Source organism: Oratosquilla oratoria, chromosome 10, assembly GCF_046742065.1.
Source record: "Oratosquilla oratoria isolate Oo_2021 chromosome 10, ASM4674206v1, whole genome shotgun sequence".
NCBI lineage: Eukaryota > Metazoa > Arthropoda > Malacostraca > Stomatopoda > Squillidae > Oratosquilla > Oratosquilla oratoria.
In genome coordinates this window covers 16,421,514-16,447,472 of record NC_134786.1, presented here as the reverse complement: position 1 = coordinate 16,447,472, position 25,959 = coordinate 16,421,514, and the positions used below count along the sequence as shown (strand labels likewise).

The 25,959-nt window shown below is 41.0% G+C and overlaps 1 protein-coding gene across 1 annotated transcript; it reads left to right on the top strand.

Moving 5' to 3' along the window:
- Window positions 1–1,844: 1,844 nt before the first annotated feature.
- LOC143028986 (uncharacterized) lies at window positions 1,845–25,451 on the top strand. Its single transcript, XM_076191331.1, has 4 exons — window positions 1,845–1,904; window positions 8,071–8,130; window positions 11,562–11,735; window positions 22,078–25,451. Exons 1-4 carry the CDS (start codon window positions 1,895–1,897, stop codon window positions 23,649–23,651), a joined length of 1,818 nt encoding a protein of 605 aa, XP_076047446.1. The 5' UTR covers window positions 1,845–1,894; the 3' UTR covers window positions 23,652–25,451.
- Window positions 25,452–25,959: the final 508 nt, after the last annotated feature.

Below are 25,959 nucleotides of genomic sequence, written 5' to 3'. Positions count from 1 at the left end.
TCTACCTACTTCCAAATTGAATCTATTTCCGGACAGTTTGAGACCATTGTTTCTTGTCTGATTCTCATTCAATGTGAAAATTTTGTCACTTTTGATGTCAATTCCCTTTAAAATCTTAAAGACATGTATCAAGTCACCTCCAAGTCTACATTTTTTTAGGGAAAACAGATTCATATGTTTTAGTCGATTTTTGTATGATTTATTTTTGATATTTGGAATCAGTTTTGTGGCTCGCCGTTGTACTTTTTCCAGTCTGTCAATGTCTTTAATGAGATTCGGTGACCATACGGAAACAGCATATTCCAAATGTGGACGAACTAACGATTTATATGGCTTGTTAATGAGTGATGGACTTTTGAAATCAAAAGATCGAGCAATCAGTCCTAGAATCTTATTTGCTTTCTCAGAGGCTGAAATACACTGCTTGGATGATTTGAGGTCGTTACTGATAATTACGCCGAGATCTTTTTCACTATCCACTTTTGTTAACGAATTTCCAAATAACTTGTAATCGTACTTACTGTTATTTTTACCTATGTGCATTACCTTGTATTTACTTGTGTTAAATTTCATGAACCACTTTTCAGACCATTGCTGTAATTTATCTAAATCTTGAATATCTAATTGGTTTGAGTGATCATTTCCCACTCCGTACAGTTTTGTATTATCAGCAAATTTGGAGACAGCAGATTTTAGTCCATGGTCTATATCATTTATATATACTATGAATAGAAGTGGCCCAAGAACGGAACCCATCCTGTACCTAATGTGTCCGTGCGTGCGTGTGCATACTAAACATCTAAAGGATTGAATATTCCCTTCAATCATCTTGCAACACACTTGGACACCGCTCAAGCCAACAGTATGGGCGCCAGAAGCGGAAATGTGAAAAAATCGGAGAAAAAACTCAACTTTGGATGGTCGTCACGCACAGACCCCTGGGTCCGGGTTCCTTGCGGTGAACGGTGCCCAACTTTCTCTCCTTGGGGTAAGTTTGGGCCAAATCGGGGACTTACCGACTTTGGGTAAAATCCGTGAGAAGGTTCTCGTGTATTTGATAAATTAATATATGAATAAACGAGTATAGATGCAAATGATTAAACAAGTATTTAAACAAGGAAATAAACTAAGAATCAAATGAACAAGAAAGCAAATAAGCAAGCAACCCAAAAACAAGCAAGTACATAAGTAGATAAACCAACATGAATAAATAAACAGACAAATGTATAATCAAACAAGAAATAAATAATTTAATTTAGGTAGATAAAATCAAATAAGCATATAAGTAACTGAGGAAATAGTACATAGAAAAATTAATACGTAAACAAATTCGAAAACATAGAAATATGATGTGAATAATTCGAGGCTTGATATAGCCATATATGAGGAATACGAAAGGAAATCATAAAAACAAGGTTAGTTAAATCATGGTGTCAGATAAGATGATCTTTGTTGCTCAAAATTCGACAGTGTCCCATAATTTGTCTTTCAGTAAGATATTACTCCACAAGAGGGGATTAGCGTATCTACAAAAAAAAAAAAAAAAAAAAAAAAAAAAAAATCCGAGTCACCGAATTTTGGATTCTGGAATACTCTACGTTCGCTTTTCACATTGTAACGAAGCTTAACAAACGTGTTATATTATTCCCTTTTGTAGGACCTCACACATTGTTCATATGTTGATATATTGCGATCAAATATCCACCGGTTAGAGCCGATAAAGTAAGCGTGGATTAAACGGGGAAAGTAAGAGACCAGAGGCGTTTATCAACTTGCGCTGATAAGGTTAAATCACAGACGGTTTACAAAAGCCGAGTTCTTAGCGATTCGGTTCAGTGTAGATGGAATCGTGTGCCGCTGATGACCGACTGTGTGAAGTTGTATCTCATATCGGATGTCTAGAGGTATGTCCACACACACACACACACACACACACACACACACACACACACACACACACACACACACACACACACACACACACACACACACACGCACACGCACACGCACACGCACACGCACACGCACACGCACACACATACACACACACACACACACACACACACACACACACACACACACACACACACACACACAACTGTTGTATGTGTGCTTGTAAGGTCACAGCATTACCCATAGATCGGTCATATATGAGCTCTGAGCTCTCTTCCGCGAGGTAATTAGCTGTCGATCACAAGTCCAACACGTGATCCAAGACCATGGTGAATCACACACACACACACACACACACACACACACACACACACACACACACACACACACACACACACACACACACACACACACACACACACACACACACACACACACACACACACACACACACACACACACACACACACACACACACACACACACACACACACACACACACACACACACACACACACACACACCAATCTCTTTCATTTTATTCTCATCTGCATCACATCTATGCATATTTGAGGACCTAATTGTTAGTATTTAGGTTGGAATCCTCCTCTTGAGTTTTCATAAGAAGAAAATTCAGCATGGGGGGATGTCTATTCCATTCGCTCCGCCCCGTTTAGTCGCTTTGTGCATGTATGGGATTGGGCTGGCGGCAGTCTTTTTCCTCACAAATGTGTCAAAGATTAGGTTCAAAGGGACATTATAAAGGAGGGACAGCAATAGCACGAAAGTATATCGTCATTGCTTTGTGAGAGGAAAGTTCACTCTAACATATACAAATGATGTGTGATTCTGGTCCATAAGGGCGCCCTAAAAAACCGTCCCTAAAGTACTGAATGCATAGAAACATGCAGTCATTACCTCAATATGGTGCATACGAGTACATGTATATATGTATACATACATACATACATACATACATACATACATACATACATACATACATAAATACATACATACATAGATAGATACATACATACATACATACATGCATACGTACATACATACATACATATATACATACATACATACATATACACATACATACATACATACATACATATACACATACATACATACATACATACATACATACATACACATACATACATACATACATACATACATACATACATACATACATACATACATACACATACATAAATACATACATACACACATACATACATACATACATACATACATACATACATACATACATACATACATACATACACATATACATATATATATATATATATACATATATACATACACACGTGTGGTAAAATAGATAGGAGAGGATTATGGGTGATAATAAGAATGTATGAATTCGATGTGGGGGAAATCTAAAGGCAGTGAAATGTTTGTATGAGAATGTGTACCTTGTATGAAAGTGGGTAGCAAGGAAAGCGAGATGTTTGAAGTACATGTAGGTTTGAGGCAGGGTTGCATAATGTCACCATGGTTGTTTAGTTTGAGTATGGATAGAGGAATGAGAGAAGTAAAGACAAGCAAGGGGGAGCAAATTTGGTGAGAAATGAACAAGAATGGATGATAGTCAGCATTGTGTATGCAGATAATTCTGTTCTATTGGCAAGGTCCGGGTAGCTTTGGCAGAGATTGGAGTTTCATGCGCTTTACTTTCAGTTCGTACGTATAATTTTCACCACCGTCTTTAGTCACTTCCCGTTTCTTCACTTTCACCCACCTTTCTCTTGTTACTTCTTTTTCTGTATTAGTTGACAGCTTTTTTTTTTAGTCCATAGGCCCTGTGCCCACAAGTATTCCTCTTTTTCAATTTCCATATTGTGTACTTCAGACAAGGGGGAATAAAAAGTTTGTAGATTTTCTCTTCTTTCTTGAATACGAGTTACACGGCATACTTCTCCAGGTACAATCTATGAATCCCGTGAGAACACGTATTGCTAGGTCTCAGGTAAATTCTGCTGTGACGTCATGATTTCTTTAGTACAATGATCTTTATCTTTGTATTTAAGGTCCTCCCCTAAGGGCGTGATCTGACAATCGTGAACTAATTGAATTTTCTCTTCCCTCCTTTACCTTTTCTCCAATCAGATTCGTTGCTACAAGTCTATATGCAATATTGTTTATTAAGAAATCTCGAATCTCTGCATAACTTATATAGATTACAAAAATTCTACATAAACAAAATATGTTCACGTCATACAGGCTTCCAGCCATTTTTATAACTCTAGGCGGAGAGCGAGCTTGCGCAAACTGTCGACTACGAACTGTGTTGTTTACAAACAGCCGATCTATATAAATGCAATCCTTACCATCTACCACACTTTCTACCAGTCTCTTACAGGGCTCGGCAGCTAGCACTTGGTCGTCCAGGCCAACCCTTTTTAACTCCCTCTTACAGGGCTTTGGCATACTACATTATTATGGAATTCAACATTTCATATAATGTTAGATACATGGAACTAAATCAGTAATTAAAAGTATTTCAGCATAAACTGGCTCAACAAGGCTAAAAAAATATTCTTCAATGGATGCTATCATCCACCTAATGGTAACCCAAAAATGCATCTACACCAACATGTACAAATGTAACACCAAATACCTACTGATCCTTAAAACAATTTAGTATATCTATTAATTGGTTCGGTAAAATGATTTGCGAAACTCACTACTGCCATTGTCTGAAGATGTCATACTTTATCAATAACAAAATCAGGAAAAAGTGACAAATCGTATTTAATGTCTTTCTCCTTCTAATTGTGAAATTTTACTAAGAGCAGCAACAATTAAGATAAGACATTATTAGAGGAGTTTTTTGTTTTAGATCTCAATGCTTTCTTATTATAAAGACGGTGAGTAGTTTATCTGTGAGGTATGTTACATAAATTATATGCACACTATTAAGGGTGTTAGCAATAGTGGAGATTGTGCCTGCATGGAATTCATAGTTGTACATTCAACTGATTTCAATCTAGAACATATTTCTGGGTATGTTAGGGTAATATAGGAAATGTGAAAATTTTGTAATGAAGTTGTCGCAACCAATTGACAAATACTAGTGAATCTTCATAAAAGTTTTCAATGTTTCATGGAGCACCAAAAATAAAAATATTTTTTAGCACTTCGTGTTTTTTTTTTCTAAATACATTGGCAAGGCTCCAGGTCTTTATGACTGACCAAGGCTCCAGGTAGCTCATCTGTCTGATACACAGAAGGTCCCAGGTGGCACAGGTTTTCAATCTCTGGCCTGTAACATTCACATATATCAAATAATTAATCCAATCTTATCTGTAAAAATTATCAGTATTAATACACAATTCCTGCACGAAGCTATATACATATTCCCTATACCCCTCAGAACTCAAGTTTTCCTCAATAGAATGAATACACTGTGTTTCTTCTACCTCAGAACAAGTTGTTGTTTCACAATCCTCAGTGTCACACTTATCACCATTATCAAGTTCTATCTTAGTCCTTTTTAAATCATCTATATGTCTAAATGACATTTCCCTAGTTTCTAAATGTAAGATCTTGTATTTATTTCCACCTGCCAAATAAATTATTCTATGTGGACCTTAATATCTCAGTGAAATATTATTTCTGATAGCATGTATTTTGGCCATGACCAAATCTCCTATTTGTAATTATATTTTATATGCTATTTTGTGTTGTTGCTTCTTCATCTGTTGTGTATAGTCTTTCATGTGCTCCCTATCTCTTTGATGTATGGCTTGAAATGTATATATCCTATTTGAGATATGATAATCTATATTATACACTAGCTTTGGTTCTGCAATCAAGATTTCATATGGGAGAATTTTGTCTTCTCCAAAATAATAAAATGGGGTGTTTCTCCAGTAACTGTATTAATAAGGTTGTTTAGAGTACATGTAACACAAGGAATCCAACTATCCCAACTAATACTATGCGAGCTTATCAAACCTCTAAGACATGTAATCATTTTCTTATCCTCTTTACAACTCCATTGCTCTGAGGATGAGTTACTGAATATTAACTTTGGTTATCTTAATTAACCAAATTAATTCTCCCAAGATTTTGTTATTGAATTCGGTACCATTGTCTGAGACTAAGATATTAGGAGCAGTGAAATTACAGATTATCTGATCATAGATTACTGAAGCAATTGTGTCAGCTCTCATATTTGGTATGGGCTGTAAAACACAAAAATCTTGAAAGATAATTAATCAATGGCAACAAATACATATTCATATCCATTTTCAGACATAGGTAACTCCAGTGTATCTAAGTGAACTCTTTCCCAAGGTTTATGCAGGAAGGGATATGATATCACAGGAGCAGGTTTAGATGTATTTCCTTTTATCTCAGCACATTTCAAGCAATTTTCTAAATAAGCATATACGTCTTTCTTCATACCTGGCCAAAAATATCTAAGTTGTGCTTGTCTATAAGTTTTATCCTTTCCTGGATGTGAACTACAATTACTATCATGAAGTAATTTCAATACCTCTTGTAAAGAGTTTGTGGAATTACCAACTGATTCACTGTGTCCTTAGAAATATCCTTTCCACTTACAGCGGCTTTTCTATACAAAAGTCCATTGTTCAAATTAAATTCCTCTATCTTATACCCTTTTGGTAGTTTTGGAGGTATACCTCTTGGGTCCATCAAATTCTGGTCTACTGGTTTCCAAGTCTTATCTATTCTTTGTTCCATTATTATAATTTCCTCATTTAATGTTACTAGTCCATCTATACTACATATAAAATTGATCAGCCCTGACGTTGGTTGGGTAATATTTCTAGACAGTGCACCTGCTGCAACATTCTTTCTACCTGGAATATATTAAAATTTAACCTCATAACACTGAAGTGTAGTAAACCACCTGGCTAATCTCCCCCTAAGATTCTTATGCTTAAATAAGTTCTGGATAGCTGTATGATCAGTCCATACTCTGATTGGATATCCCAGTATCATATCTCTAAAACTATCTAATAAATATATCACTGCTAAGGTTTCTCTTTCAATGATGGAGTAGTTTCTCTCTCCACTATTACAAGGTCTCGATACGTAAGCTATTGGTTTCAATGTTCCATTTCTCTCTTGCATCAGTATGCCTCCTAACCCTATGTCAGACGCATCAGTACAAAGAATGAACTTCTTATCATAATCAGGAAATATGAGAACTGGAGAAATAGTAAGTTTATCTTTCAAATTGTCAAAAGCTTGCTGTTGTTCAGGTCCCTAAATGAATTTTGAGGTTTTCCTCAACAAAGAACTTAATGGATTAGCTATGCCTGCATAACCCTTAATAAATTTTCCATAATACCCTGTCAATCCCAAGAAACTTCTAACTTTTCCTACATTGTCCAGAACTGGATAGTTCTTTACTGCTTCTACCTTTGAATTTACTGTACTAAGTCTATGTCTGTCTATTTTGTGTCCCAAATAGTGTACTTCAGACAAGGGGGAATGAAATGTTTGTAAGTTTTCTTTTCTTTCTTGAATACGGGTTACACAGGGTACACATAAAATGAATAAGCAGTACTGCTGGAGAAAGACCTGCGATGAATTTTTTTCATGATTTAAATCAAGAATGAATGAAATCAATTAGTGAGATACAAGTAAAAGGGAGAGGTATTTCCACTCAATGCCTAACTACCTCGCTTTGCAAAGAAAAGAAAAAAAAATATATATATAAGTATACAAACAAACACACACACTGATGCACACACACACACACACACACACACACACACACACACACACACACACACACACACACACACACACACACACACACACACACACACACACACACACACACACACACACACACACACACACACACACACACACACACACAAACTTCAAGCCTATTGAGGCCCCTGGTCGCTACAACAAGACGCTTCCAGACTTTCCGATCTGCTGGTAACATCTCAATATCGTCGGGGTCGACATCCAAGCTTCCAATGTTCGTTCTTCATCACATTTTTCCATCTAATGCAGAGACGTCTTCGGGGTCTTCTGATCACCACAATTTCGGTGAAAACACGACACGTACATCTGTCTGGTCCTGATATGAGAATGTAATCTAGAATATTATGTATATGCACTTAATCTTGAAAATGCACATTTTCTCTTTGTATACAGGGCCAGCTATTTATATGATGCATCGACTTCTTTTCTTCATAATTTGCATCAGTTTGGCAGGTTAGAAGATACCTACCTCTTGTTTGTTACTTTATTCTTGATTGCAAATTCATTCTTTCAATTTTTGACCTATCTAAGAATACATAACTTTCACAAATAATATGTATTCATCAGAATCCAGGTATTGACTTTTGATATTTTATCAAAGTAATATCTTATTGGTATTATAGATTTTATTGATATTCTTCCAATACTTTAGTCTTGAAATAATCACTTAAAATAAATTTATTGTGCAATTATGTCTTATTTCATATATATATATATATATATATGTGTATATATATATATATATATATATATTATATTACACACACACACACACACACACACGCACACACACACACACACACACACACACACACACACACACACACACACACACACACACACACACACACACACACACACACACGTGGCGCGGTTGGTAGAGTCCTCGACTGTCACTACGGCGGTCCGAGTTCGAATTTTGTCCAGGGCTGAAATAATTTCAGTATCACTGCGCTTCGAGTCGTTACACCAACTCTCGTGGGCAGGGGATTGTGTGTGTGTGCTCTGAGCTCTCTTACGGGAGGGAAACAGCTGTCGATCACGAGTCCAACACGTGATCCAAAGACCAAGGTGAATCACACACACACACACACACACACACACACACACACACACACACACACACACACACACACACACACACACACACACACACACACACACACACACACACACACATAACTGTATATATATATATATATATATATATATATTTGGATGATGGAGAACATAAACACAGGGGAAGGCTCGGAACCCTAAACACTCTAACGTTTCGTTCGCGTAGAACTTCTTCAGAGAGTGTATGTAGAACTGCAGTTGAAGTTTATGTACTAAATCTAATTATCTTTTCGGACACTTGGGAAAGGTCGTTTTTCTGGCGTGTTTTAGAATTAAAATACTAGTTTCTTTAGCTAAATTGATAAACCCTCCTCGATGATTCGATGAATTATTAGTTGAAATATATGCTGATTCAACAATTCTTCTAGTGAATTTATCAAAACCTTTATGTAGCACTTCAGCTTCTCTCCAGTTTGGTAAATGATCGAATTTTTCCGCATGAACTACTAAAGAATTAGATGTCCTATGTGCTTTTATGTCATTTTTATGTTCATAAATTCTTTTTTCTAATCCTCTTGACGATTCGCCAAAATAAGCCATTGAGCAACTATTGCACGGGATTTTGTATACGACGCTGTTTTCGGAATTGGTTCTCTTTTCAGAAGTCTTTATTAAATCACCTATCCTCTTGTTAGTTATTTTAGCTATGTTTATGCTTGATTTTGTTAAATATTTGTCTATTATTGGTGACATTTCTGAGCCAGGTACTGATATAAAATTTGTATTATTTTTATCATTTCTCTCTTTCTTTCCGAGATTGTAAATATTTATTGCTTTTCTTTTTGTTCTTTTCAACATTCCCTCTGGATATCCAAGTTTGTCAAAGGTTTTCATAATGTAATCAAATTCACCTTCTAGGTATTCATTACTACAGATTCGTAGTGCCCTGAGAAAAAATCCTATTACTATACCACTCTTTGTTCTATCATCATGTGCGGAGAAGTAATGTACTAAATCCTCTTTGTTTGTTTCCTTTCTGTATACTGAGAAAGTTACAGTTTTTCCCACTCGTCGTATTAACGTATCTAGGAAGGGCAATTGTCCGTTTTGTTCCTCTTCTACGGTGAACTGAATATCGCTGTTGACTGCGTTAAGCATTCTCACTTTATTATTTACATTGGTGTTTTCGGGGATGATTGCGAGGACATCGTCTACATATCTAAACCAGTATGATCCCCTACCATTGATTCTGATAAAGTTTTCTTTTTCTAATAACTCCATATATAGACAGGCCATCACTGCACTTAAAGGACTACCCATGGCGAGACCTCTATGTTGTTCATATTCGTCACCATTAAAAGTAAACGCACCGAAATTTACGCATAAATCTATCAATTCTATATAATCTTGTTTTCTTATGGGTAGGTCAGTATCGTTCATATCTTTTATTACTCTCTTTACTGCTTCTAACGCACCGTTAATGGAAATATTTGTGTGTAACGCCTTGACATCATAGCTTACTAACTTTTTCCCCGTGAAATCTAAATCTTTTTGTCTTGTCAAAAGATCGTTAGAATTTTTCAAATGTGTATTGCTGATCGATCCCATTGCTTGTGATAGCGGTTTGGCTAGACATTTCGCTAGTCTGTGGGGTGCACTGCCAACCCCTGAAGTTATGGGTCGCATTGGAACGTTGGGTTTGTGAATTTTTGGAATACCGCGCATTCTGGGAGGATTGGGGTATTCCTCCAGAAGTCCCATTAATTTCTTTCCTTTTTCAGTTTTATTAAGAATTTTTCTGGCATGCTTTTTGAATTTATCTGCTTCATTCGTTACGAAACCTATATGTTTTTTGCGATAAGTATTGTCGTCATCTAAGAGCTCTAACATTTTACTGATATAGTCCTCTTTTGATAAGATCACGATACCACCTCCTTTATCTGCATTGGTGATTACTATGTCTTTGTCTAAGCCTAGATTTATTAAAGCTTTCTTGAATCTTCTGGGGATGACGCATTCGTTTTTAATGGCTTATTTTGGCGAATCGTCAAGAGGATTAGAAAAAAGAATTTATGAACATAAAAATGACATAAAAGCACATAGGACATCTAATTCTTTAGTAGTTCATGCGGAAAAATTCGATCATTTACCAAACTGGAGAGAAGCTGAAGTGCTACATAAAGGTTTTGATAAATTCACTAGAAGAATTGTTGAATCAGCATATATTTCAACTAATAATTCATCGAATCATCGAGGAGGGTTTATCAATTTAGCTAAAGAAACTAGTATTTTAATTCTAAAACACGCCAGAAAAACGACCTTTCCCAAGTGTCCGAAAAGATAATTAGATTTAGTACATACACTTCAACTGCAGTTCTACATACACTCTCTGAAGAAGTTCTACGCGAACGAAACGTTAGAGTGTTTAGGGTTCCGAGCCTTCCCCTGTGTTTATGTTCTCCATCATCCAAATAATTTGTCTAAAATACTTATCAATATATATATATATATATATATATATATATATATATAAAGAGAGAGAGAGAGACCTCGACACTGATATAAAGGTGTGACCTAATTATAACACAGAGACCTCTCTGAAGATCATGTTGATTGCAATATGAGAATAATAAACTGTTCCTACCCCATCATCTTCTTCCCTGTCTACACCCATACATGTGTAATTACAGATGCAACCCTTGAGTGTGCTTGGGGTTGCAAAGGTGAAGTCATGTGGGGAGTGGACTGCAGTTCCAGGTAAAATATACTTGAACTGAAAATGACTGGATCATAATTCTTATGAAGTTTCTATGTCATACTTCAAGATGGCTGTCCAACATACCATGAACGGGTCGGTGGGATCTGTACTCTGGTGGTGTCATCAGTGAGAGGGTCCTGGGCTGAAATGAAGGACATCTGCTGGGAAATGGGCAGTGACCTCGTCAAGTTCTCCTCAGTCACTTATTTCAAAGAACTCATCATGTTCCTGAAAGACAATGGTGAGACCAAGATCTTATCCTCGGCAATTTACATTTATTATTTCGAACTATGTGCTCTTGTCATTATTTGCACTTCATGTACATTGATTTATTGCCAAATGAAGTCTATCTATCTATCTATCTATCTATCTATCTATCTATCTATCTTGCTTGAACTAACACAGTTCTCATACTAATAAGGCACATAGACGGGTTAAAAAAAATCATACTTATTTCTATAGTGTTCTTTGCAGAATTGACATACAGGGCCCCGACAAGGGGAGGGGTCGGGGGCAATGCGCCGGGGCGGCATGTTTTTTTTTTTTTTTTTGGGGGGGGGGGGCGGCACTTTTGGTGAAAAGAAGGTAAAGCAAGTTCCCCCTAATGTACTTTTAATGCATCATTTATTCATCATGAGTTGTGTGTATGAATGATGTGTGTATAAACGTTGCTTTGTGGATGAATGTTACATATGAATCGTGCTGGTGACCATCAGGTGTGGAAAGTGGTGGCACATTTCGACTCACCCCGGGGCGGCACTTACCCATGTCGAGGCCCTGTTGACATACAATTTTATACTTGTATGTACAGATTACAGGTTATCCCTATAAATGAAAGGAATAGTCTGCTGAAAAGACAAAAGAATGTATATACGCACACACACAAACACATACATATATGGGACCAACAACTGGTATTTGCAAGTGGTGGTTCTGTGAAACTGATTTCATACAATTATCTCCTTATCGCTAGTCTTTGAAACCCATGAACATACTTCCATCTGGAAGTGTAACCTCAAGGAGCTGACACTCAGCCCCTTCTGGTCCTAAGATCTCTGTCAGCTTCGGTTGTATTGCCCCAACTTTTTACATAAGGAAAACTGATAACCGGTGAATTTTTCCTTCAACCCACCACTAAAGGTCAGTTTCATTGAAAGGCTCATGTATATACATATATATATATATATATATATATATATATGATATATATATACACACATATATATATATATATATATATATATATATATATATATATATATATATATATATATATATATATATATATACATATATGCGAGAGGTAAATGCAAGGGTAGTGGGCAAGGGATTGGAGATGGATAAAGAAAATGGAGAAAAGTGGGAGGTGAGCCAGCTGTAGTTTGCGGACGACACTGCGCTTGTGGCAGGATCGGAGGAGGGATTGAGGAAGTTGGTGGCAGAGTTTGGGAGAGTATGTGATAGAAGAAAGCTAAAGATAAATGTGGGTAAAAGTAAGGTGATGAGATGTACAAGGGGTGAAAGTGGCAGTAGACTGGAAGTGAGCATTAAGGGAGAGCGACTGGAGGAAGTGGATAGTTTTAGATACTTGGGTGCAAATGTGGCAGGGAAAAGTGGAGTGAAAGTGGAGGTAGAATGTAGATTGAGAGAAGCGAGTAAATGCCTTGGTGGATTAAAAAGTGTAATGAGGAATAGACATTTGGGAATGGATGCTAAGAAGAGACTGTATGAAGGAGTGATTGTGCCAACAGCACTGTATGGGGCAGAAACATGGAACATAAGAGAAGAAGAGAGGAGTTTGAATGTGTTTGAGATGAGGTGTCTGAGAAGTATGATGGGGTTTACTAGGCTAGATAGAGTGAGAAATGAGGAGGTGAGGAGGAGAACAGGGGTGGAAAAGGAGTTGGGAGATAGGGTTGATGAAAGAATATTAGGATGGTTTGGACACATGGAAATAATGAGTGAAGAAAGACTAGTAAAAGAGGTATGGAAGGCAGATGTGGAGGGAGTGAACATGAGGGGACGTCCTAGGATGAGGTGGATGGATGGGGTGAAGGGGGCTTTGGGGAAGAGGGGAATGTCTGTTGAGGAAGGAAGGGAGAGGACAGAAGACAGGGGTGAATGGAGAATGGTTGTATATGGATGATGTTGTGATGCATGAGGTGGAATGGGTCGGGGGATGGGGGGTGAGGTAGTATGTGTGAGCAAAATTTGACGCAGCCCGACGAAGAGGGGGGTCGCCGATTTAATGAAGCGGCCTTGCTGTGGATGTGCTGTGTCTTGCGACACTGCTTCTGACCCAGGGCAGTGGACAAGGTGCAGGGATGACCCGTCATTCAGGAGGTGCTAAGATAAGAGGGAGGGTGGAGGAGTGTGGAGTGTTTTCGGGGATGGAATGGGTGGGGATGATTTTACCTGTATGCCTTTTTCTTTTTGGCTACCCCCCTTGTTAGGGGGAAAAAGCCTTGGTATATGTATTTATATTTATATATATATATATATATATATATATATATATATATATATATATATATATATATATATATATATATATATATATAGATACACGATTGTGACCAGTTGTTTGGTATTAGCTGCCATGATTTGTATCTTTTTGGTTGTCATACAAATGTGCATTTTACTTATTTTATTTTATCGTGTTTATTCTTTGTGAATTTTAAGAATGTAGGTGAGATCCATTGTGTACAATTGTCTATGCAAGGTTGTGTCCAGTTGTCTGGTTCTCGTAGCCACTGGAGGAGGGGGAGCCCGGGTAGCTTCGGCAGTGCGGAGTACCTCTCCTAGTTCCAATTACGGCCAATATAATAAGCTCTTTGATCACTGTACCTCATCACACCCCTGAAGATGGTCCTAGGACTAGGACCGAAACGTCGGGTATTAAACCTCCCACTTTGAGTCTGGTGTTTACGCTTCTCCCCTTCAACATGGATCCTAGACTCTAGATCTTCACACATATTGAATATATATGTTTATATATATATATTATATATATATATATATACATGTATATATATATATGCTGGACTCGTCGTTTGCCAATTTATTCCGACGTTTCGAACCCTGTCCGGGGTTCGTCTTACTGGTGATACAGAGGTAGCAATAGGAAATCTATATAAAGGGGAGTCTCCCTCGTACACTGGGACAGGCAACCCCGGTAACCGTTACATTTCCAAAACAAACAAAAGTATAACACTCAATCACCGACTGTACATATCACAAAGATTAGACATGGTACAACCCGAAAATAATCCCAAATGGAACCCCATAACACATAATTCACATAATACCATCAAAAGGTAGGGACGCCTATGGGCTCTCCAAACTTGGTGGTTTTGGCGGAAATGGCCTGTAGTGTTCTGTAGCCAACACGTATAATTACCCCTTCAGGACCCGTGATCGCAGAGTACGGGATAAACAATAGTCACCCCTTAGAACATGCGTCCGACTAAACATACATTCGACTAATTTTAATTAATATAATAACAATGTTCATTATAATAACTTAATTTATTTTGTAAATAAAATAAAACATATCCCTCTACATACTGTAAGAAGCATATTTATGTATTGTAAATATATTTTAATTAATTGTATACTAAACACAAATAATCCAGAATTTCGCCACAAATATTGTAAATACCATCATGGTCATTTCTAATAAACAGATCAGTCATGGGATTGACTTTAAATATCCTAGCTTCCTCCAAATAGGACAATTGTAGTAACCACTACATTTGGTGACCCTGGAGTGACCGCCGCCAGCCCCGCCCGCCGCCAGCCCCGCCCGCCGCCAGCCCCGCCCGCCGCCCTGCCGTGACCAGCCCCGCCCGCCGCCCTGCCGTGCCAGCCCCGCCCGCCGCCAGCCCCGCCCGCCGCCCTGCCGTGACCCGCCCTGCCGTGCCCAGCCCCGCCCGCCGCCCTGCCGTGACCTGCCCTGCCGTGCCCAGCCCCGCCCGCCGCCCTGCCGTGCCCAGCCCCGCCCGCCGCCCTGCCGTGACCTGCCCTGCCGTGCCCAGCCCCGCCCGCCGCCCTGCCGTGCCAGCCCCGCCAGCCCCGCCCGCCGCCCTGCCGTGACCTGCCCTGCCGTGCCCAGCCCCGCCCGCCGCCCTGCCGTGCCCAGCCCCGCCCGCCGCCCTGCCGTGCCCAGCCCCCCGCCGCCCTGCCGTGCCCAGCCCCGCCCGCCGCCCTGCCGTGCCCAGCCCCGCCGTCCCGGGTTGTCCTGCCCGTTGACCCAGCCTGCCCAGCCCCGCCAACCCAGCTGCCCACGAACATCGCTGCATACTAATCACGTAAGCATGACGTTAACCGAGCTAATCTCCAAACTCACCCTCCAGGTTAGCGCCCTCCAAGAGCAGGTTGCCAACCTTCAACAACGACCCCCGTCACCAAGATACTACCGCAACCGCTCCAGGTCTACGTCCAGAGGGAGACCCAAGCACACATCAGGCGTCTGCTACTACCATCGTCGCTTTGGACAAGATGCGAGGAAATGTACACAGCCGTGCACCTTCTCACCGTCACCTTTAAACACGATGGGCGAACGCTAACGGCGCACAGCGTTCGCCAACATACATCGAAACTCTTCTTCGTATTTGATCCACTCTCCAACACCACATACCTCATCGATACCGGAGCTGAAGTCAGTGTCCTGCCTGCCACAGCAAGCCAGCAATCACTGCCGCCGATGTCTTCCCTCTACGCAGCCAACGGCACCAAGATACCCGTTTTCAAGAGGAAGACACTTCAGCTGGAACTCAACCTCCGCCGATCCTTTGAGTGGACCTTCTACGTTGCATCAGTTTCCCAACCCATCCTTGGCGCCGATTTTTTGACCCACTTCGATCTCCTGATCGATATTAAAAATCGCAAGCTCCACGACCCCCTTACATCAATGTCATCCTACGCCAGGCCAACAACCGGAGTAAGTAGCCAGCTTTCAACCATCAGTGCTGATAACAAGTTTGCTTCTCTCCTCAGGAACTTTCCTGCCTTGACACAACCTTACTCCACGACCACGACTGTGAAACACCACGTAGTGCACCACATAGAGACTACGGGACCTCCAGTCTACGCCAAAGCCCGTCGTCTGGCTCCGGAACGCCTCAAGCTAGCCAAGGCAGAACTAGAAGCCCTCATGCGTCAAGGTATCATTCGCCCAAGCTCAAGCAACTGGTCGTCAGCTCTCCACATCGTCCCCAAAAGCAACGGCGACATCAGGCCATGCGGTGACTACCGCGCCCTCAACTCACGAACTGTGATGGATAGGTACCCAGTTCCCAACATACAGGAGTTTTCCTCACACCTTGCAGGAACTCGCGTATACTCCCGGATCGATCTTGTAAAAGCCTTCCATCATATTCCGGTCAACCCGCCCGACATCCCCAAAACAGCTGTCACAACACCTTTTGGCTTGTTCGAATACGTTCGAATGCCCTTCGGCCTCAAGAACTCTGCCCAAACTTTCCAGAGATTCATGGACGAAGTCCTGAGAGGCCTGCCTTTTTGCTTCACCTACATCGACGATGTGCTCATCGCCAGCCCTGACGAAGCCACGCACCAAGACCATCTGAAGCAAGTCTTTACCCGCCTACAAGACTACGGCATCCACATCAATCTCGAGAAATCTGACTTCGGTGTGTCATCCATCAACTTTCTAGGACACACCGTCACACCTTCAGGCGTCACCCCTGTCTCATCCCGCTGCGACGCCATCCAGAGTTTCCCGAAACCTACAACACAGCGCCAACTCAAGCAATTCCTTGGTATGTTAAATTTTTACAATCGTTTCATTCCAGGCTGCGCTCAACTGCTCCAACCGCTCTACTCCATGATCAAGCCGTGCAAGAGGGGACGTTCCATCGTACTCAACTGGGACGTCGAAACTGATGCAGCTTTCATGGCAGCCAAAGAAGCACTCGGGAATGCTACCGCCCTTAGTTTCCCTATTCCTGATGCCATCACTTCCATCTCGACAGATGCTTCAGACACAGGTGTCGGCGCAGTTCTGCAGCAATACATCAACGATGCCTGGAAACCCATCGCCTTCTTCTCAAAGAAGCTCAACAATGCCGAGAAGAAATACAGCGCCTTCGACAAGGAACTCCTAGCCATCTACAAGGCTGTCAACAGGTTCAGGTATTTCGTCGAAGGACGACAATTCCACATATACACCGACCACAAACCAATCACAACAACATTCATTCATAACAAGACAACATACTCCCCTAGACAACTCCGACACATAGATTTCATCTCCCAATTCACCACAGATATTCGTTTTGTTCGAGGTGCAGATAATTGTCCTGCCGATGCACTCTCGCGCAACATATCTGCAGTCTCTACCTCTCTCATCGACTACGCCGCCATCGCTGCAGACCAAGCTGGTGATACCGAGCTGCAGCGATTGATGGAAAACCCCGCGTTGCAGATGAAGAAGGTACAGCTCCCTGGAACCAACACTGAGCTCTACGCCGATGTATCCACGGACACCATCCGTCCCTACTTGCCCGAGAACCACAGGTATCCCTTGTTCCGCCATTTACATGACCTCTCCCACCCAGGTATTCGAGCTTCGCAGCACATGATGTCATCACGCTTCATCTGGAGTGGAATTGCCAAAGACGTTCGACACTGGACCCGCACCTGCGTCAAATGCCAAGCTTCCAAGGTCACACGCCACACCATCTCCCCTCCAGGTACCTTTCGCCCAGTCTCCACTCGACTCGAGCACGTCCACATCGACATCGTCGGACCGCTTCCCTTCTCCGACAGCTTCAGGTATATTCTTACTTGTGTAGACCGTTTTACACGCTGGCCCGAAGCAATCCCGCTTACTGACATAAGCACAGATACAGTAGCCAAAGCTTTTATAACCACCTGGATTTCAAGATTCGGTACACCACTCAGCCTCACATCCGACCGTGGTAGCCAATTTGAATCCAATCTATGGAACAAGGTTATGTCTTTGCTAGGTATCCGGCGTTTCAGAACAGCAAGCTACCATCCCCAATCCAACGGACTCGTCGAACGCTTCCACCGACAACTCAAGGCTTCACTTGCAGCAACAGCACGCGACCGCACCAACTGGTCTACGGTGCTTCCAATGGTCCTCCTCGGTATACGCACGTCCCTCAAGGAAGACCTTGGCCACTCCTCTGCAGAACTTCTTTATGGCACTCCACTCCGTCTGCCCGGTGAGTTTCTTGCATCTGCCCCTATAACGCAGCCCTGCAGCGTTCAAGATTATGCTACTAATCTTACAGATACAATGCAGAAACTCCAGCCAGTGCCACCGCGTACCTCACCAACAAGAACGTTTGTGAGCCAGGACCTCGAGGACTGCTCACATGTTTTCGTTCGCGTGGAGGGAGTAAAGAAGCCTCTTCAACAACCATACGATGGCCCATATAGAGTCGTCAAGAGGACAAGGAAGAACTTGACCATCGATCGCCGTGGAACCACTGACGTCATCTCCATAGACCGCGCCAAGCCTGCATACCTCCTCTCGGACAACGAACAAGATCCTGTTGCTCTTCCGACACCTCCGGACACACGGGCTACAAACCACAAACACACTACAAAGAAAAAACAGATATCGTTCCTCCTGCCTCGTCACTAGGGGGAGAGTTCTGTAGTGTTCTGTAGCCAACACGTATAATTACCCCTTCAGGACCCGTGATCGCAGAGTACGGGATAAACAATAGTCACCCCTTAGAACATGCGTCCGACTAAACATACATTCGACTAATTTTAATTAATATAATAACAATGTTCATTATAATAACTTAATTTATTTTGTAAATAAAATAAAACATATCCCTCTACATACTGTAAGAAGCATATTTATGTATTGTAAATATATTTTAATTAATTGTATACTAAACACAAATAATCCAGAATTTCGCCACAAATATTGTAAATACCATCATGGTCATTTCTAATAAACAGATCAGTCATGGGATTGACTTTAAATATCCTAGCTTCCTCCAAATAGGACAATTGTAGTAACCACTACAGGCCATCCAACGCTACGAGGATGAGGTTTTGGAGGATGTACCACCATCATTAAAATTATGGGTAAGGTACGTCGGTGACGTATTTGTCATTATGAAGAAAGAGGAGGTGGAACCTTTCTTCGAGCTATTAAATGGAAAGAATGAATCCATCTAGTTTGAAATGGAGAAAGAGGAGAACGGACGATTGCCATTTCTGGATGTCATGGTGACGAGAAGCGGTGCTACTTTGACAACGGGGATTTACAGGAAGGACACCCATACAAACCGGCTTCTGGACTATAGCAGCCATTCAGCCGCGCACAAAAGAAGTGTGGTCAAGACTCTGTGGTCTAGGGTAGAAAAGGTGTTTTCCATGGATGATAGCAGGAGGAAGGAGAGTAGCCACCTGAAGAAGGTATTCAGGGATAACGGTTACCCGAATTCGGTGGTGAAAAGGTGGACGGTACAACAACCTAATGTTAAGATATATGACAGACGACCAGATGCACCACGGGTTACTGTCCCTTATTTGAAAGGGGCGTCTGAGGTAGCGGCCATATTGCTGAGGAAACACGGTATAGAAGTGGCACATAGACCTAGGAATACACTGCACGGAGCCCTGACCAAAGTTAAAGGCACAGAGAGCCAAGCAGACCGAATAGGGGTGGTGTATGACGTTAGGTGTAAGGACTGTGAGACCCATTATGTTGGAGAAACTGGTAAGAGATTAGCGACCAGATTGCAAGAACACCAGAGGGCTGTCGGTAGGAGGGAGATGAGTTTAGCCATTCTAAGGCATTGCGAGGATACGAGTCATGTGATGGATTGACAGAATGCGGAAGTCAAATACGGAGGGAATGGAAAATATGTCAGGTTATTCCTAGAAGGATGGGCTCGTGATGAGAATAGTGTCAACAGGTGCATTACATTGAACCCAATTTACAAGGGAGCGAAGGACAGGCTGGAAAGGAAACATCTATCATGATTTGTATTGGTGTGTGTTTTATTTGTATTATTACGGCAGTATTTTTTTGTATGTGTTTTGTATTATTAACATTTTATTTATTCTAAGTCATCAACGGTGAGGGATTGTGCTTGTCCACCTTTTTGTTCCAATTTCTTTGGTCTGTGGCAATTACCTTAATTTAGATTAATGAATGTTTTACGGGACATTTGTTCCACGTGTAGGTATGACACGCTGTGTGGCGCTTTTTAGGTTATTGGATGCATGGTGGAGCGTCCTAGCATGTGGATTTTAAACCCAATCTTGGTAGCATTTTTTTCAATCTCCCTTATATTTTCTTATATATTTCATTACAAACTCTCTGCGTGTTTGTTTTATTGATGTATTATACATTCTGTATTATAGTTTTTATTTTTATTTTATATTTCTAATCTCCTGCATTACGGGCGACGAGTAGCTAAGTTGTGCTGGATCTTTGCATTAATGTGAGGCAGGTTCACATGTTTTAGTATAAAGATTACATTTGCTAGTTTTGACACTAATGGTATTATGTAATTATGTGTTGTGGGGCTCCATTTGGAATCATTTTCGGGTTGTGCCATGTTTAATCTTTATGATATCTACAGTCGATGATTGAGTGTTCTACTTTTGTTTGTTTTTTAAATGTAACGGTTACCGGGGTTACCTCTCTCAGTGTACGAGGGAGACCCCCTTTTATATAGATTTCCTATTGCTACCACTGTATCAACCTGAAGACGAACCCTGGACAGCGTTCGAAACGTCGGAATAAATTGACAAACGATGAGTCCATCGTACACTTTCTTCCAAAAATGGTTCCTGGACTCCAGCCATTTACGAACACACACACACACACCCACACTCGGTGGCACAGTTGGTAGAGCGCTGAACTGGGAAGTAGAAGTGCTCCCAGTACCCAGTTCGAATCCTGCCCAGGGCCGAAATTATTTCGGTATCGCTGTGCCTCGGGTCGTTACTCTGACTCTCGTGGGCGGGGAGTTGAGGGTGTGTGTGTGTGCAAGGTCATAGCATTACCCATAGATTGGACCTACGAGCTCTGAGCTCTCTTCCAGGAGGGAAATAGCTGTCGATCACGAGTCCAACACGTGATCCAAAGACCAAGTGAATACACACACACACACGCACACACACACACACACATATATATATATATATATACATACATAACATGTGGAACATGTTGTTTTTAGGCATTTCTCAGTAAATAATGAAGTAAACTTATCATTGGAAATCTTTTTCCCATGATTTTCTAATTTCATGGCCAAATTCTTCTGTGTGGGGATAGAAACAGCACAAAAACAAATCCTTTATGAAGGAAAATGTATAAGTAAAAGGGTATGGTTTTTATTTATTTGGCAGATTTTATACAAACAACTGGTGACCCTGGGAAAGGGAAATTGAAGGACACGAGTGTATACTAATTCCTTCTTAGAGATTCGTGGAATGCCCCAAATAATTCCTATGTGACATACATACGAGTAATTTGTTGAATATTTATAGTGAGGAGACAATTTCTAATGAACACTGATTCCTAGGATATATATGTATTTCTTCATTCTATTCAGGTTTGGACGATCGCAGCTACTGGACAGGGGCGTCCGACCAAAATCACGAAGGCATCTGGCGGTGGACAGACAACAGCCCTGTAGAGCTTGGGACACCATTCTGGGGATACTCCTTAGCCCCATCCTCCTCCTCCTCCTCCTTTCCTTTGGTTGTTGAGCAGCACCCAAATGGCGGGGAATTAGAGAACTGTGCTCTCATCAATTCATCAACTCTGCTGTATCTTGACGACCAAGACTGTAGGGTTTCCTTAGGTGCCATATGCAGTTGGAACGAACCAAACACCTCAACCACTATAGACTGCACCTCCACTGTCTATAAGACCATGACCAAATTCTACTCAACCTCAATTTTCTACCCATCCACCACCTATCATTCAACATTATATCCAAGTACAAGTACTGACTACCCATTTATGAACACTCATTACCCAACAACTACATACAATCCATCCACTAGCACCTATTACCCATCCACTAGTAATTCTCATCCATTCACTAACACTTATTACCCATCCGTGAACACTCACTACCCATCCACAAACACTTATTACTCATCCAAGAGTACTTATTACCCATCTAGAAGTACTTACTATCCATCTATGAGCGAAAATTACCCATCCACTATTATTAATTATCCATTCACTAATACTCATCACCCATCCACAAGCACTAACTACCAATCTACAAGTGTTTACCACCCATCCATGAACATTTATTACCCATTCACTAGCACTTATTATCAATCCACTATCACTTATCAACCATCTACAAGCACTTACTACCAATCTACAAGTGTTTACCACCCATCCATGAACATTTATTACCCATTCACTAGCACTTATGATCAATCCACTAACACTTATCAACCATCTACAAGCACTTACTACCAACCTTATTCCCACTTTACTAGCTCTTATCAATCACCCACTAGCACTTATGACCTGTCCACAAGCACTTACTACTATGCTACAAGAATTTACTATCCATCTATGAGAACTTATTCCCCATCGACTAGCACATATTACCCATCCATCAACACATACCCGACCACCTCCACATACTATCTGTCGACGAACACGTATTATTCTAGTGTATGCATTTGTTACCCAATCATGAACACTCATTATCCATCCACGAAAACAGGGGAATATAGTCAGACAACCACATTTTATCCAACCATCACGACCTATAATCCAGCTACTAGCACATATGATCCAACGACCACTTTCTATCCAACCACTTATACAACAACCACCTTTTATTCGACTACAAACACTTACTACCCATCCACAACCACGTCCTTCCCAGATACAGCATATACTTCTGCACTTGAACCCTCAACCACAGGCTATTCAACCTCTACAATATCGACAGATACAAGTGCAACCCCTCCCCTTGATTCTACAATAACATCTTACTCACCCACATCTACCTCCTATCCCATCCCATCTACAGCTGTGTCCACTTATCCAACAACCACAGATTATTCTACCACAGCAGCTGCCACGGCCATCAACATTCGCCCAACAGCGACGCTTCAAACAACTGGAAACAAGTTGAATACTGAAACATGAAATGTGCCTCTTAATACATAGGACCTTGCCCTCTTACTATCCATAGAGAGGAAGAACAGTTCTCTGCTAATGCTGTTAAAGGAACTTCAACAATTTCAATTTCAGGATGGTCAGAGTCCTCGGAGAAGACCAATTATACAAGGTACTCCTGTGGAAAAAATGGCACCCGAGATGAAGCTGGTACTAGATGTGCATATTCAGACATGAAACAAAGTTGTATAATTGTACTCATATTTCTCCTCTATTAAGATCATCTAGACATTTTTCAGACTGATTTGTGATTTGGTTATTGATATCTTTAGGCCATTCTTGTGATAAAGAAATCTATTGTTCTTAGGGTTATTATTGTGATCAGAGGGTTTTTTTTCTGGGCCAATTTTGTAATCAAGGGATTGGTTGATCTGAGTTGTTCATTTGGAAACTCATGATAGGAGTGTACCTTCTATATTGTAGCCAAAAGATGTTATGCATGAAAGTGAACATACTAGAATCAATCGCGAGCACATGCTTTGGACAACTTTAATCGCAGTCTACAGACAGTTCATTCTATCCACACTTGGCTGCACCTCCACAGTTTTGTTTCCTACAATTAGCAGAACAAATATTGATATTTTGCATACAATACAAAATGAAACATTGAGAATAGTAACAGGGTACATAAGGGCCATCCCGGAAGAAAACTTGTACTCAGAAGCTTGGGTTCTCTGAAATATCACATGAGGGTGATGGGTGTACAATTCTTTACTGGAGTCCTCATTCACTCACGCCCATCTTGTTCCCTCACACAAGCACAGCTAGTACAATGTAAGAGAAGAACCACCCCAGCAAAATAGTATGCAAACTCACAACAACCTACCACCAGTCCTGCACAGCACGTCCGTGTAAGGGAGTGTCCGCACCCAGATAACAGGATGGGCTCTTCAAGACAGACCACCAAACTAAATCCTTAGAACTCCTAGTTGTGGCATAATAGTAAACATGCTGGTCTTGCATTCGCTTACTTGTGGGTTCGAATTCCACATTTCTCTCCGATTCCCAGCAGTACAAGCGCATAGGGCAGAGGTGACGGCTTTAGTTGCACCTACGCGCCTCCTGGTGTAGGCTTCTCACCACATCCTCTTCCGACATTAGTCTTACAGAGAGATTCCTCTCGAGAGAAGCAAGCATAGCTCCATGAACTTTGCGTTCAGGACTCCATTGAGCTCTAAAATTGTACCAACACGGAATATGCCTGGTCACAAAATCAAACTGTCCTAGGATGCAACCTTCACACAGTAGGCATTGAACACTTCATCCTACACTGTCCTGCACTATTTTCAAACAACAGCACAGTATTTTTTCCTTAAGTGACATATGGGCCTACCCGGTGGCCGTAGCTGGTCACTTGGGAGCCTTGAGTCTCCTGCAAAAGAGACCTTAGGCAATAGATTGAGTGATATATTATATATAGTAACATGGCTAGTTCTCTTTTCACTGAATATCATTTCTATATTTATCTAGACACACCAATACCTAGATTGGATTTATTTAGTTATAATATATATGACTGAAGTTATGATTGTGAGATACTATCTCTGTGTCTTCATATCTGCTACTGTAAGTGTAGGATTTTGTCGATTACTTACCTGAATTCTGTGGAAATCTTGTTCTTTTGGTCGGTTGCTCCCGCTTCACTGATTAATCCCCTTTCGTTCACATCACACTTCTATCACTTTCTATCCTAGCTTACTTAACATCGTTGCGTATTAATAAACCTAATCCTAGCACAGTTCCACTTGCTTCCCCTTGTCTCACACGCACACACACACTAGGGGGTCCGACGCCCTCGCGTACCAGCGGCACTCCCGCCTCACTCTGACTCTGACTCATTGTGCATCCCCGTCTGTACCACATTCATCATATTCAGAAGAGGATGATGAACTAGAGGAACTAATATTGTGTTGTTTAGGGACTGTTAGTGTGAGGTATCATGGTTGCATTTAGGGCGGTTTGATTTTCTGACCAGACTTACTCTGTGTTGATAATATTTAAAGTTGGATATCCTGAATACAAGTGTGGTTCTTCTCTTAAGAGGAATTTTTCTGTAGGGCTGATGTCTAGAGGTTACTGATGGATTACCAATTTTGATGGTCTTTTTTGAAGAGCTGTTTGGTGGTATGGGTGTAAATGCGTCTTGTGTGGATGTATTGTGTGGTATTGGTTGTAGGTTATTGTATATATCAGAATAGCATACAGCTTTATTTTGTGTTGCTCTGTACCTCATGCACACAAAAAACAAACAAAACAAAAAACAGCCTCGTGGGAAGAG

Excerpts from the sequence above, each read along its gene's own strand:
- LOC143028986 (XM_076191331.1), top strand. Across the intron at positions 8,131-11,561 it reads AATTTGCATCAGTTTGGCAG|ATGGCTGTCCAACATACCAT; the intron begins GTTAGAAGATAC and ends TCATACTTCAAG. Across the intron at positions 11,736-22,077 it reads CATGTTCCTGAAAGACAATG|GTTTGGACGATCGCAGCTAC; the intron begins GTGAGACCAAGA and ends CATTCTATTCAG.